The 16825-nt window shown below is 44.0% G+C and overlaps 1 protein-coding gene across 1 annotated transcript in view; it reads right to left on the minus strand.

Annotated features, from left to right (window-relative positions):
* The window catches only part of HLCS (holocarboxylase synthetase), a 198094-nt gene that overhangs the window by 155982 nt on the left and 25287 nt on the right, over positions 1–16825 (minus strand). The window contains exon 5 of the mRNA XM_060150917.1: positions 15097–15279. Within this exon, the coding sequence (XP_060006900.1) occupies positions 15097–15279 (183 nt within the window). The remainder of the gene's footprint in view (positions 1–15096; positions 15280–16825) is intronic.

Consider the following 16825-nt stretch of genomic DNA (forward strand, 5'->3'; position numbering starts at 1 on the left):
GACCTTGCCTTAATGAAGGTTGCTGCAAGCAGACAGGCCATTCTAGGTAACAACTGGACGGTGATTAGGGAAGCAGCAAAAATCCAAACTAAGGTGCGCCTTTGAGTCACATGAATTGCCAAATCCTTAGGGTACCAGTCACTTGCATTAAGAATAACAACAACAGGGCTTCCCTGGTGGCGCAGTGGTTGAGAGTCTGCCTGCTAGTGCAGGGGACACGGGTTCGAGCCCTGGTCTGGGAGGATCCCACATGCTGCAGAGCAACTAGGCCCGTGAGCCACAATTACTGAGCCTGCACGTCTGGAGCCTGTGCTCTGCAACAAGAGAGGCCGAGATGGTGGGAGGCCCGCGCACCACGATGAAGAGTGGCCCCCGCTTGCCGCAACTAGAGAAAACCCTCGCACAGAAACGAAGACCCAACACAGCAAAAAATAAATAAATAAATAAATGCCTACCCCCAACATCTTAAAAAAAAAAAAGAATAACAACAACAACAAAAAGAAGTAGTCTTTTGAAAGGAGGATAAATATGAAATTTTATTTTAAAAGGCCAAGATAATAACATGAAGCAGATAATACTTACCTTGGTTTGAAAGTTACCTCACTCCTTAATTATGTAGGAAATCTTTAAATATTCCAGGAGCATGGATTCCTACACAACATAAAGCATGTCCTGTCTACTTCCCTACACAGCACCACCCAGTACACTCATTTCCACATACCCAACGCTGGGAATTCCTACTGTAATATCAGGAATTGCTCATATGGCAGAAACTTCTAGAAGAGGCTGCTATATTCATTCAGGGAATAAAATAGTCAAGATAGTAAGTGAAGCCTCATTTCCAGTGCCACAGATTCACACCACTTCACTGGCTATAAATAGAAGAATGTTCAGAGGCTGACAGTTGGCTTCAAAGGCAGACAGCCATAGGAAGTAGAAGCCGCAAGCTTCAAGCCGACTTTTTCGTAAGGTGCACTCCGTCCTCAGCCAGGAGAGAACAATCTGGAAACAATCTGCTGGGCAGCTGCTCTCATCAACAAACTGTTTATTGTAAGAAAGTGGCTGGGTCAAAGGCTAAACATCAACCCGAACCGAAAGCATACGAGCAAAAATCAATACCGTCCCTGCTAAAGAAACCCGGGACGTCACAGAAAAGACAGGGCAAGAAACTCAGGTTTAGTCCTGAAAGGGCAGCAAACTCGTATCTCATAAGGGCTGTTTTGCATGTTATTACGAATGGTTATTTGCCACTATTTTCGGAACAGGAGCTAAAATATGGCCTTCAAAACATACAGAAATCAACTTTCAGATCACTTCCCCCCAAAAGTTACAACAGTTTATATCTAGTTGCTTCCTTCTTGCATTTGTTTTGTAAAAGAACCAACAGGCTTATACACAATGCATGGATAATATAACACATCTTTAAATGTCTGTTTAGTAACTGGAACACTGACTAAGAGATTATATGAAGGAAATTGTTTTATTTTAGGTGTGACAGTGAAATCCCACTGCTTATATTTTTAAACAGAGTTCTTATCTCAGAGATACATACTGAAATATTTACAGATGAGAGATCTGATCTGGGATTTGCTTCAGAATAATACAGGAGGAGGCATGGGTAGGAACAGATAAAATGAGATTGACCAGAATGGAAAACTGTGAAGCAGACTGATGAATTCATATGGGGTTCATTACATTATTTTGTTTACTTTTGTATATTTGAATTTTTCTACAAAATATTTTCTTTTACTTGTATGCACGGTTCAACAGTTGCTACGAAAGAAAAAAATGTTTTCTTAAATATAAGGAAAGTATTAATCTACCAGTACAAATTCATTAATTCTCCATAAGGGTATACATACACCACGGTATTACTAAGTCTCCAGCATGGCTGTTTTCGAGCAATGCCTGAAATAAAGCTGTTAAATTCATTCTGAGTTGACACTAGAGAAATAGAAAGAGATGTTTAGTGTGTCCCCACTGAGTTCATGACCCACCAAGCCAGAATCTGACCAAAACGGTATCACTAGATGGCATTCCACAGTTTAACTGCATTATGGAGTATAAGGACATATATGAACTAGTAAGAAAACCCAACTGACATAAATAACGGGGACCATATTTTGAAAACAGCCAATTTAGCACACAGACTTTGAAAACACAACTTGTTTGTAAATTTGAGGCTCCTATATATTGCATTGTTAGTTCTTAAACTAACAGGAAAATTAATTTGAGAGTCTCAAATACATAAAATAAAGCAGAAGGCAAAACATTCTTTCACTGTGCTTAAATTAACTATGAAAAAGTATCTATCAATGACTTCAGATTGTTCTAGTCTAAAGATGAAATGGTAATAATCACAAATTCTTACAAAAGAATGCATTCAAAGGAACTGCTTTAAAAGTTTTAAAAAAACAATTTTTTTTCATATCCAATTGCTTCGCTGGGACCAGCATAAATACTACAGAGCCCCAGAAAGGATGTGAAAGGTTATTTCATCTACCCTCCCCAGACAGAATAGAGGGGGTTTGGTAATGAGAATTCGGTGTCCTTTAAAAAGCCATCTTCTGTGACAAACTCACTTGGCCAGTCTGAGACACCAGACCTAAACCCATCACCAAGAAGGGAAAATACAAAGAGGAGACTCTTCGAAAGTACGGACCTCTGACATTTAAAGCATTTTACGGGCTGAAAAGCCACAGAAAAACTTAAATCATCGCATATCTCAAAGTTGTCTCTGGAAGGCAACAATCTAGAGTAATAATCTAGGCAATTCTGGGCAGAGAGAGCCTGGACATTCCCCACTCACCATCCCCCCACCTCCACAAAAATGAACCATCATTTTTAAATGTATGAAACCACAATTTGATGTTTTCTTTTAAAAGATGTATTTCCGGGCTTCCTTAGTGGCGCAGTGGTTGCGAGTCCGCCTGCCGATGCAGGGGACACGGGTTCGTGCCCTGGTCTGGGAGGATCCCACATGCCGCAGAGCGGCTGCGCCCGTGAGCCATGGCCGCTGAGCCTGCACGTCCAGAGCCTGTGCTCCGCAACGGGAGAGGCCACAACAGTGACAGGCCCACTTACCACAAAAAAAAAAAAAAAAAAAAAAGATGTATTTCCTTATTTACTGAGATTAAAAACAGGAAGGGGCATTAGTGGTGCTACCGTTCCGTTACTCCCTAGTAACTGCTGTATGTAGGATTCATTTTTTCCTCAAAGACCAGAAAACAAATTGTCAAACACTTTCCTATGGCAAAGAAAAGCAAACCTTTACAAGTATTCTTAGAAGAAAATTCACTTTTAATTTTAATTTTTCAAACTTTTACTTTGCCTGCAGAAGTCAAGTAGATTTAAACTAACAGTTTTTACAGTTCAGGGCTCAGGAAAGACTCGTGGTAAGTGATCCTGACTCATGGCTTGGGAACGTGTCCATTCAGAACTGGGCAATCCTGCTGACTGGTGATGGTGGATGGCACTCCTCCTTTGAAAGAGATTCTATTGGGAATCCGAATTTAAATCTTGGAGGTGCAGGAGGTGACTAACACAATCCTTCTCTTTGCCCATCACCCCTACCTCTCCACGCTTGGACATACACACAGGAGACACAACAAAATGATGTTGTAAATCTCCATGTGTCCATGGGAAAGAACATCTCATTTTTAGCAGAAATGTCTATGTATCATAACCTAAGTCTTCTCTCAACCTCGGGGGTAAATGGGGAAAACACCGCTCCGTCAAGAAAGGTCCTAATTCAGCAATCTTAAAGCGTTTTCTCTTAAAGGATTCAGTGAAAGTAATTCACTATGCTTAAAATTGTAAAGATTCGAATGCCACTAGAAAATCAGTTAACATGAATATTCTAATGACTAAATTATTTTCATTTAAAGCCATGTTCCTCAATTGATCTAATGGGGTTTGATCTCTAGAATTCTCTATGAGGGACAGTATCTCCAACAATTAATAAGAACAAAATTATAGTCTACCTGCCAGTGTTTCTTCCAATGATTATATTATTAAATATAGTATTAATAAAACAAAGCCTGAAAACACCTTAGGAAAGAAAAATACAAAGCAAGCAGAGTGATCGTGCAGAACTGAAAGTCTTAGAAACATACAAGACCTAGAAAGCTGTGGGTGACACAGCAGTGCCTGGAAAGAGGCAGCTACTCACAAGGCAGCCACTGAGGGGCCGAAACAGGACCGCAACCAAGTAAGTGATCAGCATTCCCTCCTTATCGCCAAGAGAAAGTGACTGATGGACAGACAGACTAACCTTGGCCGAGCTTTCCTGTTGCCAACTTGGCCAAAGAAAGGTCGCCCTGTACTGACCCGGCCTCCCTGCTGAGATCTGACACAGGAACACCGCGACGCTGAACCCTTCCCGCTCGGGCAGGGGAAACGGAGGATTAAACACCATTTGGGTCCACAAACTTCATGTCAGTTTTGAAATCCTGAAATACTATAAACATTTTCTCAAACGTTTTCTGCACAACCCTCGGAGCAACATTCTCAGATTATTAGCATGAACGGAAACAAAACGAGTTCCCCGGCTATAATTCACATCCCAGAAAACTGAACTAGAACATTTATCAAACAGGATTCAGGCCTCAGAACCCCACATTCCTGCGCTGACTGCCAGCTCAGCAGCTGGGAGAGCCACAAACCGATGGCTCTGCTGTGACCACGGGCCGCCTTGCCGCCGTGCCCATTTCATCTCGGCCTTGGCTCAGAACCTGATCACTGTGCCCCCAAACCCGGTACCAGTGTGGGCTTATTCCCTGGGATGTATTTTTTAGACCTGGGAGACCAAAATCTGTTCTAAAGAATGTTGCGAGCCTTCCTAGAGACAGCTTCAATCGACTTCCCCAGGAGGTAACGCCATAATCCATACCCCCTCACACATGGCAGCCATTAGGGAGCTGGTACAGAAGACAAAAAGCATTTGGTCTGGGAGGATTTTTTATTCCAAAAGAGCCTGTTTCCCATCCACAAATCTGTGACTGCATAAGCAGTGGATATAAATAGTCTGAGGAAATAAAACCACCCTCTCTCAACAGGGTACTTCCTATCCCCAGAAGGAAACTGCAGAGAAGATGCTCCCTCCAAGGCGCTACCCCTTCCCCAGGTCAGTCAGCAAGAGCTGCAGCACAGAGAAAACCCAAACCGGGACAACGGCAATTAAAAGCAGAGAGCAACCAAATTTGTATCTGTCTGCATTTCCCCCAGTGCACGAGCAGTCTCTGCCTTGATTGTAGCCAGAAGCATTCACCGCAGAGCCACTTTGAAACTTTCTCGTGCAACCAAGATTCAAGTAAAAATACAGCACGTACAGTAGCTGAAAAGCCTCTCCCCACTCACACACACACAAAAAAAACAGAATAAAATGAAGGCAGCAAAGGAAAACATCCCAAGTATTATTTCTTTTGCATTTCAACATCAAACTCATCATGTCATCTTTGCCATAGGTATTATGTTTGATAACAGGAAGTCGGTTAAAATGAAGCAAAAATTTCTAGTTTAGGTGAAGGGCAAAGGAAGAAAGAAAGGCGAGAAAGAGGTATATGAAAGACCCTTAAAAGCCTTCATAGCTATAAAAGCTTTTAAATGTTTGCTTTAATCTGCCATCTGCTCTTTAGCTGGTGCCGTATTGTAAAACAGCTGCCCCCGACACCGCGTCAGCCACAAGTCAAAATCTATTCAGGACTGAAGAAACCATTTTCTCCCAACAAGAATTGCTCAGTCTATTAGAGAGACAGATCAGTAAACATCTGGTCTGATGATCCGTAATGCTCTATTAGAATGAACAAAATTTGATAGACTCATAAAGATGGCAGTGATTGGGCTTATGAGACACGATAACACGGAAAGCCTCACAAAGTACATTCAAGCCGGTGTTGAAGTATGAGGAAAAAAGGAGGTAAACCCTTAACTCAGGAACACCCTGGTTTTTGTTAAGAAAGAATTTATGGCTTAATGGAATCCTTTAGAAAACTACAGTCATCTCTCGGTATCCATGGGGGATCAGTTCCAGGACCCCCCCAGGATACTAAAATAAATGTATACTCAAGTCCCTTATATAAAGTGGTGTCGTCCAGTAGCTGTACCTGCAAGTTCTGAATCCATCCATGGTTGGTTGAATCCACAGATGAGTAACTCGTGGATACTGAGGCTGTTGCTATTAGAAGAATAATGAGGTCTGTGGAGAATAGCCATGTCATGCCAATGGCTAAAGCGAGGCTAAGTCCAAAGTCTCTTTTTTTTAACATCTTTATTGGAGTCTAATTGCTTAAAATGGTGTGTTAGTTTCTGCTTTATAACAAAGTGAATCAGTTATACATATACATATGTTCCCATATCTCTTCCCTCTTGCATCTCCCTGCCTCCCGCCCTCCCTATCCCACCCCTCTAGGTGGTCACAAACCACATAGCTGATCTCCCTGTGCTATGCGGCTACTTCCCACTAGCTATCTATTTTACGTTTGGTAGTGTATATATGTCCATGTCACTCTCTCAGCCCTTACCATAGTGCCTATCCTATTCTATAAATATTTGTTGAACAGTGTGGAGGTATAGGAAGAAATACTCATTTCTATAGAGACACAGTCTGTTAACCTCTATTTTTTTTCTCTTTCAATTCTTTTATTGACTTTTTTTTTTAGCTCTACAGAGGTATAATTGACATACAGAAAATTGTACACATTTAATGTATAGGCATACCTTGGAGATAGTGTAGGTTTTGTTCTAGACCACTGAAATAAAGTAAATACTGCCATAAAAAAAAAACTTGATTGCTTTTACGTAATTAACTTTGATTTTTCTGTCTCATCTTTTGGTGTCTACCAAGAAGAAAACAATAACAAATCATTTAATAATGCCCCAGCCCTTTCTACTGGGAAATACAACCAGACAGACTTTCTCATATATTGTTTTGAATAATGTGAATCCCCAGTGATTTTTTTTCCCTGAATAGTATGTTTAAAAGAAGAAAATAACAAACAATGACCTTTGAAAGATGATTTTATTGAGTGGTGGGTGGGAATTGCCAAGAGGAGAAAGGGCATACGTTTGGAAAATCTGTATATTTTAATAAATGACGATGTAAGTTACTTCCTCATATTCTTGCTAAAGAAAAAGACTCTGTTACTTGAAAAACAAAAACTGGATCAGAGCCTACACCCCACAGACAAAAATACTGATGGCTGTATGTAAGTAAGAAAGAAAGTAAATATTCCCTCTTCCTGGGCAAAAGAAAAAAAAAAAAAGCTATTCAGGGCACACCTGGAATTCTGGGTTTCTCTCTAATTTGGATCTCTAAAAACTATGTTTTAAGCTGTATTCTAGAGGAACACTAGAAGTTTCTGCCTCGCTGTACATTCAAGATTCAGAACGAGGATTAAAGGTGGAGGGAGGGAAGATTCCGTGCCAAATAACTATGCTAAAACAAAGGAAAGCAAAGATTTTTTTTCTTAATTGGAGAAGTCTAATTGACTCAGAAAAATACAGGAGACCCTTCACTGCTCCACCATCCAGTTTGCTCCTCTGAGGGGCAAGGACCCCCTCCCTCCCCTCCCCGCACTGGCAGGACCACTTGAGACTCAGATGAGATCCTGACACCTGGGAAGGCCCCTGGTTAACTATAGAGCACATGAGCAAGATGAGAAATCGTCTCTTGTTTTCCAGAAACTTCCACAGCAAGGGCTCACACTTAGCAGGCGCTCGGATGTTTGCTAAATGAAGTGGTCGGCTAGAGAAGGAAGGGTAAGTATCATGTGGTATGACTTCGTCTAAGTTTCTTCGTAAAGCAACCAACATCGAAAAAGTAATTCCCTAGGGGGAAGGGACAATACAGTTTTCGACACATTTGCAAATATCAAAACTATCCTTATCAACAATACCTGTTTGGTTAGTTATCTATTTTATACATATCAGTGTAAACATGTCAGTCCCAGTCTCCCAGTTCATCCCACCACCACCCGCCCCCCGCCTTCTAATAAGAACCTGTATATAAAAAAAAATAAAATAAAATAAAATTCAAAAAAGAAAATCCTCCCTGGAAACAAACAAACAAACAAAAAACCTGTTTGGGCAGGGAGGGAAAAGTTTCACAACAAATAATTTGGGGTTGACTCAAAATGAAATGTTGCACCAGGTTTTGTTTTTAACCATACATGATCCGCCCCACAGTTCCACACCACCAAAATCACACACACGCACAACGTGGTGATTTCTGCCCAGTTTCTTTAATAACAAACCCAGTTGTCACTTCTTATTATGGTTCCATCTTGACCCCGAGGCAAAGGAACCACACACCCTCTGGCAGGATTCCCTGCCTATGTCCTGCTGGCTTCGGATGCTCAGGTCGCCTCCATGCCACTAGCTACGAGCTGTGAGGAACGCCCAAAAGAATCCCAGCTTTACTGCTTCATAAAGAAGCCCGTGTCCCCCAGACCCAAGCGGCGATACCCCAGGATAAGAGGGAAGGCCCAGTCGCCCCCGCTGGCGGCCTCAGCAGAGGGCTGTGCACAGCGGCCCCTCCTCCTGCCCCAGGGGCGTGGAAAGGGACCCGCTGGCAGTGGGTGGGGTGGAGGGATGCCTCGGCTCTGTCCCAGCCTGTCCAAATCCACCAGCTGCCCCTCTCGGCACAAACCCCTGTGACCAGCCTCCTTCTTTCTGCCATTTCCCTGGCTGAGATAAAAATAGCAACAGAGCCCAGAGAAACGGAAACAAGAGGGTGAGTTTCTGGACCAACTGGACTTTAGGTTCTGCCAGGGAAAGAACTGTGGCTTTTCTATAAAATCAGCGTTGCTCACAAACATGCTGGTGTCCCCCGCAGGAAAGGTGTATTCTTCCTAACTTACGGTCACCACCGATGGTGGGAGAGAGTAGTGGCCACCCAGCAATCCCGCTCCACAGACCCTGGGGCCCCTGAGTGGCTTTTGAGTCTCTGGCTCTAGTCACACCTCCGGAAAGGAAGTTATCTGTTTGAAAGCGCCCACCCCGAAGATGTCAGCATACATACATGGTCTCCTTTGACAAACGGTTCAAAATAGTTCGATAGTCAAGAAAGTGCTACATCCAAGCAGGGGTGGGGACGCTAGAATTAGGAACAACCACCAGTAGCCACCTTCCAGCTGCGGGAGCGAATGGACGGCTGAGGCCCTGAGACGCACACATGCTGACCTGAGGGCTCAAAAGTAAACCTAATAGTCATAGCCAGAGTAAAGCCATTTACTAACAAAGCCAACCCTTTTAAAATAATTAATATAGGTGTTAAATATTAAATAAAAATATCAATATCTACACGAGGGTCCTTGCCTTTTAACATTCAAGTTTTGACCATTTATGGGATGCCTTCAAAGTCCAATGACATACAGTAATTTGTTTTTTAATTTTTAATAACTGGTTTTGCTCATTATAAAATTAATACATGTTCATAACAGAGTATTTGGAAAGTACAAAGAAATTTTTAAAATTTAATAAAATCACCATTAAGTCTCCAAGATTTAATGCTATTTTGTTGCTACAAAATAGCAACAAGATTTTATGATTAGGCAAATCAACAAAGGTTACATACACTTCCTTGTGTAAGTTATGCACTTAGCATCCAACTTTTGACGAGACAGATGGACCTGTCCATGGCATCAGAAGGTTTAAAGTGATGCCTCCTGACATCAAACGGGACTCCTGTGAGTGACTGCAGTTTGCTCCCAAATGAATACACTTAGAAGAAAACTGCAGGGGTGAGGTTACATTTCTCAGAGAGCTCATTTCATAAAAAACAAACAAACAAACATAAATTTGGGGCTTCCCTGGTGGCGCAGTGGTTGAGAGTCCGCCTGCCGATGCAGGGGACACGGGTTCGTGCCCCAATCCGGGAAGATCCCACATGCCGCGGAGCAGCTGGGCCCGTGAGCCATGGCCGCTGAGCCTGTGCGTCCGGAGCCTGTGCTCCGCAACGGGAGAGGCCACAACAGTGAGAGGCCCGCGTACCGCAAAAAAAAAAAAAACAAAAACATGAATTTGTAAAAGAGCTTAGAAAAAAAATACTGTCACTGTTTTAGTATCTCTTTTTCGTAAATGAGGCTGATGTGTCACCATAGACTGCTGACATTTTGCTGACACTTGAGCCTGCATCTCACCAAAGGAAACCCAGACCACAGTGGAATAGATAGGAAATCAGATATTCAGAGCTTGTTGAAATATATCCCCCATATATACTGTATTTCCTTCCAGTCTTTTTTCTATGGACATATGTGTATGGTGTATGTGTGCTCGTGCATTTTATGGTTTACAACATATCGTAATTTTGTGGAAGCCTGAATTTCAACCCTGCCCCTGGGAGATTCGATTAAATGGGAAGACCTCGGTCAGAGAAGTCCAGCTGGGCCACCCAGCATCTGCACCTCAGTGGAGCCTTGTTTCCCCATGGTGTCATGCATGGTGACACTTATGAAGTCACATGTGACTGGATTTTATAGCGAAATCACATGCTACTGTGGTGCCTGGGTGTCAACGAAGGTCTCAGAAACACACCTCCAGCAAATGCCAAGGGCTGACTGTACTTTGGGTGAATGTTGTTTTTTCTACTTGGATCACATGCTATCTTTTTTCCATTTATATCACTGTAATATGGAAGCACACAAATGCCTCATAAATCTTCTGTGCTATTTGGTATAAAGAGCGAGTCTCCAGGCACCAAACTGTATAAACACAGCTGGTATGCAGTAAAACTATTTAGATAACTAGTGTGTTTATTTTGTTCTTCCACAGTCTATCCTATAATAGTACCTAGTACACAGTAAATGTTTAATGAAAGATGAATATTATTAACTGTGACTATGAAATAATTTCTACAGGCCCAGAAAAAGCGCCACCGATATAATGGAAAATTACTAAATTATACTATGCAAAACTGATGTAGAGAGAAAAAAAAAGCAAATATCTGAAGAGCCACTTTATAGTTCTAGGATATAGTTCTGCATGCTCACCGGGCAGCCTGGCTCAGCAGCGACACCGTGTGGTGAGAGATCTCTGATCCCCAATAGCACAGAGTATTTTACAGGAAGCAAGAAGCAGAGAGCCAGGGAGGTGGATGGACCTAGAATCTGTCACACAGATGAAGTAAGTCAGAAAGAGAAAAACAAATACCATATGCTAACGCATATATATGGAATTTAAAAAAAAAAGGTTCTGAAAAACCTAGGGGCAGGACAGGAATAAAGACGCAGACGTAGAGAATGGACTTGAGGACGCGAGGTGGCGGGGGGGGGGAGGGTAAGCTGGGATGAAATGAGAGTGGCATGGACATATATACACTACCAAACGTCAAATAGATAGCTAGTGGGAAGCAGCCTCATAGCACAGGGAGATCAGCTCGGTGCTTTGTGACCACCTAGAGGGGTGGGATAGGGTGGGAGGGAGGGAGACGCAAGAGGGAGGAGATATGGGGATATATGTGTATGAATAGCTGATTCACTTTGTTATACAGCAGAAACTAACACACCATTGTAATTATACTCCAATAAAGATGTGAGAAAAAAAAAGAAAGAAAAAGAACAGCCAGCACAGGCATCTAACCCAAAAGGCAGGTGAGAAACCTAAAGACGGGCCGTATGTAACAGGTGACGGGATGCCAGGATCCTCTCCGTGTAACTTAATTCCATGGGGAGCAAGGAGATCGATTAAGAAGGCTCCGAATAGAAAGTACGATCCCATTCCATTCCCAATCTGGCATCCGTATCTATAATACTCAGCCACCAGCACAATGACGGGAAGGTGTTCCGAAATGTCTCGGTATCAGAAAGACGAGGAGGCCTCGCCCAGCTGCCTCCAGAAAGACCAGCACAGTTGGTGAGTAGCCACCTTTACACTTGCACAATAAGCCTTCAGAGCACTTGTATTCCAGGAAAACACACTTCTAAAACCCTGAATTCTTACACTTCCTTCTACAGCAGATTCAGGGTCTTCTAAGAGCTAATAAACATTAAGAAGTAAGGATATACAGGGGCTTCCCTGGTGGCGCAGTGGTTGAGAGTCCGCCTGCCGATGCAGGGGACACGGGTTCGTGCCCCGGTCCGGGAAGATCCCACATGCTGAGGAGCGGCTGGGCCCGTGAGCCATGGCCACTGAGCCTGCGCGTCCGGAGCCTGTGCTCCGCAACAGGAAAGGCCACAGCAGTGAGAGGCCCGCGTACCGCAAAAAAAAAAAAAAAGAAAGAAGGATATACATATGTAACAATCATACTTTCATTCATGCACTCAGTTCCTTGGGCTCCCAAAGTAAAGCAGAATTCAGAGAGAAGCAGTTGGGAGGGAAAACAGTCCATAGGATAGATACCTAAGATCAACCAGACCAAGTGGAGGGCCCGCAATGCGATGTGAACATCGCTCAAAATGACACTTTTCCAAAGCGTTTATATAATAAAGGGCTTGGTCGGCTTGGGGTCTGTGTGGCGTGTTTATGTATGTGTATATAGAATAGATATTTGCTTTAATATTGTTCACGCTTTGCATTCCCATGGTTTGTGAATGGGGGTTACCAATGAATGGGAGAAAATGTATCCTCCCACCCCCAGGCAGTTTAAAGAGCCAGAAGGACAAAAATATGAAGCATCTACTGTGCATTGTAACACACACAGACACACAATACAAAGCCTTAGGTATTTCAGGTTATGCCCATTCTAAAGGAGATGGGAAAACCTAGAATTCCAAGCCTCTGCTCACAGGACAATAACAAGAGAGCAGGTCGCTCTTTCCTCTCCATTGCGACGTCCAAGAGTCATGAGGCCCAAGTCCCAAGACCAGCATGATGACAAGAACTCACGGGAAAGGTCAGGGAGCACTACCAGGGGCGAGCCTGGGTCTAGCTCGCCCCCTGACCTCAGAGCAGGCAGGCAGCCCTCACAAGTCCAGCCTCAGCCCTCCACGCTCAGGAAAGGAGGGAGAGAGAAGGTCTAGGAGAGTGACAGCCACCTCCCCTAGGGACCAGAAACCTTCACCCTAAAGGCTCTGCCCCATCCCTCCAAGGTGGGGGGGGGTCTATAAATGGGTCCTTTTTAAGTGTTGAAGCTCTGAGGACTGGCTTTATTTTGATACTTTTTAATAAATCACAGAACAGAGCTGTTGCTTCTCCTTCTATTAACATATAAAACAGAGATAAATGATGTGGAGCTTTGAGGCCTGAGATGAAGGTGCAAACAAAAGTCATACCATTAATCCCCAAGAACACCCATTAAGAAGAGGGCAGGGCTTCGCTGGTGGCGCAGTGGTTAAGAATCCGCCTGCCAATGCAGGGGACATGGGTTCAAGCCCTGGTCCGGGAAGATCCCACAAGCCGCAGAGCAACTAAGCCCGTGTGCCACAACTACTGAGCCTGTGCTCTAGAGCCCACGAGCCACAGCTACTGAGCCCACGTGCCACAACTACTGAAACCCGTGCGCCTAGAGCCCGTGCTCCACAACAAGAGAAGCCACCGCAATGAGAAGCCTGCGCACAGCAACGAAGAGTAGCCCCCGCTCGCCGCAACCAGAGAAAAGCCCACGCGCAGCAACGAAGACCCAACATAGCCAAAGATAAAATAAGTAAAATAAAATAAATAAATTTACCAAAAAAAAAAATTACTTAGTCGTTTTAGACCAGGCACCAGGCCATTATTAGGCACATTATACACTTTTAATTTATTCAATCTCCCAACAATAATAATAATAATAATAATTGCACTAAGGTGTTTAATGGGGTTTTTTGTTTGTTTGTGGCTGTGTTGGGTCTTTGTTGCCGCACACTGACTTTCTCTAGTTGCGGTGAGCGGGGGATCTTCTTTGTGGCGGTGCATGGCCTTCTCATTGCAGTAGCTTCTCCTGTTGCAGAGCACGGGCTCTAGGCGCACGGGCTTCAGTAGTTGTGGCTCACGGGCTCCAGAGCACAGGCTCAGTAGTTGTGGCGCACGGGCTTAGTTGCTTTGTGGCATGTGGAATCTTCCTGGACTAGGGATTGAACCCGTGTCCCCTGCATTAGCAGGCAGATTCTTAGCCACTGCGCCACCAGGGAAGTCCCTGGACTAAGGTTTAAATAATACAATTTACACAGAACTTCCATATATACAATTTCATCTAGTCCTCAAATAATTCTGTAAGGTATCCAAATCCTAAATGCTCTCAGATTCTATATGTCTTCCCCCAAGTGAGCACATCCCACCCAGAGAACTCATAGCTCTAGTCTCTTCTGAAAAGTAAGTTTGCCAAGGGACAGAGAATAACCCCAAAGAGAATTCCTCCTCTTTTAAAATGGTTCGGAGAGAGGGTATAATTTGTTCTTTTCCAGGTAAAGCAGGGAAGTTTGGTGCTTAGAGTCACCTGGACTATTAGGTATTTGCTGAAACTATACAGTTACGTCACTAAACTCACAAATTTCCCCATTTAGGGGAGACAGACAGAGATAGTCCCACAAAATAATTTACCACAATCAACAAGAAATTGACAGCTTGGCAAAGCAAAAAGATTGAGAAGACACACCTGGAGAATGTGGCAACCTGCCCAACCAGGTAGCAGCCACAGACATCAAATGCAGACAAAAGGCCAGAAAAATTCCTGAATACATAGGATCCCAACTCCATGACATTTTCCCTTTACACAAAAGTAAAAGTTATCAACTGAAATCCAGAGCCCCTTCTGCCACAAGATGGCAGACTTCAGCACAAAAGAAACAAAAGTTGTGATTTCCCCATCCAAAGATTCCCTGAGGAAGGTCCAAATCAAAACCAAGGCTTTTAATCCCAACTGAATAAACTGCGGTTTCCAAATACACTCTTGACACATAGAAGAGTGACCTTTTCCCCCCTCAAGTGGAATGGGCCACATAACTTTAAGACACAACTCCCTCTAAACTCCAATGTTCTTCTCTCCCTCCCTTAGATAAAACACCAAAGAAATTCGTTATACTTGGACAACTTTAAGACGGTTTCAAAACCTGAAGTCAAAATAGAAATGGAAAATCAAAACAGAAAACAAAATTGAAACCCACTGCAAGGCAACGACTGAGGGAAGGGTCACCGTTCTGAAGAAGGGCACCTGAGGAGGTCCCTTCCCAGCCGAGCACTCACCTCAGCTGCTGACAGCAAGTAAAGAGGCGTTAAGGCAGGAACGTGTTTTGCGTCACAGCTGAGGCCAAGCGTCGTCAGGATCTCCTTAAGGACTTCGTATCTTCTAAAATTGCTTGATTTGAGCAGGTTAAAATCCTCTTGTGTTTGCACTACTGGAGAGCTGGGAGGTAGTTCCAGGTGCACCTGAGGGAAAAAGACACCACGACGTAAATCAGAGGCACTTAGCGACGTAAAGAAAAGCAGTGGCTTTACTACTTTTTCTGAAAACTTGAACATGAATCCTTCTAATTATCAACAGTATATAAACCTGGAACCTGAATATTTGGTAGGGAACAACAAGCAATAAAAAGATTCGAGGGGGGCTTCCCTGGTGGCGCAGTGGTTGAGAGTCCGCCTGCCGATGCAGGGGACGCAGGTTCGTGCCCCGGTCCGGGAAGAACCCACATGCCGTGGAGCGGCTGGGCCCGTGAGCCATGGCCGCTGAGCCTGCGCGTCCGGAGCCTGTGCTCCACAATGGGAGAGGCCACAACAGTAAGAGGCCTGCGTACCGCAAAAAAAAAAAAAAAAAAGATTCGCGGGAGTCCATTAAAATCGTGGCTGAAAAAAAATAAAAAAAATAAAAAATCGTGGCTGAAAAGATCTGGTGGAAATGACCCCGGATAGTAACTTTCCAGGTCCCGAATTTTATCACTAATCAGTCACGGGACCTTGGGCAAGTCACTTAACTCGGTTAAACGATGACAAACGTTTAGGAACACTGTTGTGCTGAGGACCCAAGTACAGTTGCTGCTGAACTGGGGGAGGCACAGTGGGTCATGCTCGAAGCTTCTATTCCACCTACTGGTCATAACTCCTGGGGACAGGAGTGGCCTTAGTCACCGCTTTAAGAGTGTTTGCAGGAATACACATAGAGGAATGGGGTTTGGCGGACTCGAGAAAGGGCTGCCCCACCTCCCTCCTTCACCTGATAAGACTTGGAACTTCATGTATTTAGTTCAGGCTTTGTTGTACAGTTAAAATTAAAGTAGTTCTGGGACTTCTCTGGCAGTCCAGTGGTTAAGACTCCACACTTCCACTGCAGGGGGCGTGGGTTCGATCCCTGGTCAGGGAACTGAGATCCCAACATACCAGAACTTCTAGCTGACTCAAACTAGAACCTTCCTATCAATGGTCTGTGTTTTGGTATGAAGGAAGGTACTAGAACTTTTGGCTCTGTCGAGATGAGATTTTAACTGGGCATTAGCGCCTGGAGGATACCAGAATACTCAGTACTCAGAAGGGCAAACTGACCATGTTTTATTTTACTTTGCTTTTGCCAGGGGTCAGCTGTGGGATTCCATTGCCTGCAGAGCACCCGGCTGACGTTATAAGAACATTATAATAAAATGAAAAGTATAGTGCTAGGGGCTTCCCTGGTGGTACAGTGGTTGGGAATCCATCTGCCAATGCAGGGGACAGGGGCTTGAGCCCTGGTCCGGGAAGATCCCACATGCTGCGGAGCAACTAAACCCGTGCGCTATAACTACTGAGCCTGCGCTCTAGAGCCTGTGAGCCACAACTACTGAAGCCCGCGCACCTAGAGCCCATGCTCCACAAGAAGAGAAGCCACCGCGATGAGAAGCCCACACACTGCAACGAAGAGTAGCCCCCGCTCGACACAACTAAAGAAAAGCCCGCGCGCAGCACCAAAGACCTAATGCAGCCAACAATAAATTAATTAATTAATTAA

The sequence above is a fragment of the Lagenorhynchus albirostris genome, chromosome 5 (genome assembly GCF_949774975.1).
Source record: "Lagenorhynchus albirostris chromosome 5, mLagAlb1.1, whole genome shotgun sequence".
Classification (NCBI taxonomy): domain Eukaryota; kingdom Metazoa; phylum Chordata; class Mammalia; order Artiodactyla; family Delphinidae; genus Lagenorhynchus; species Lagenorhynchus albirostris.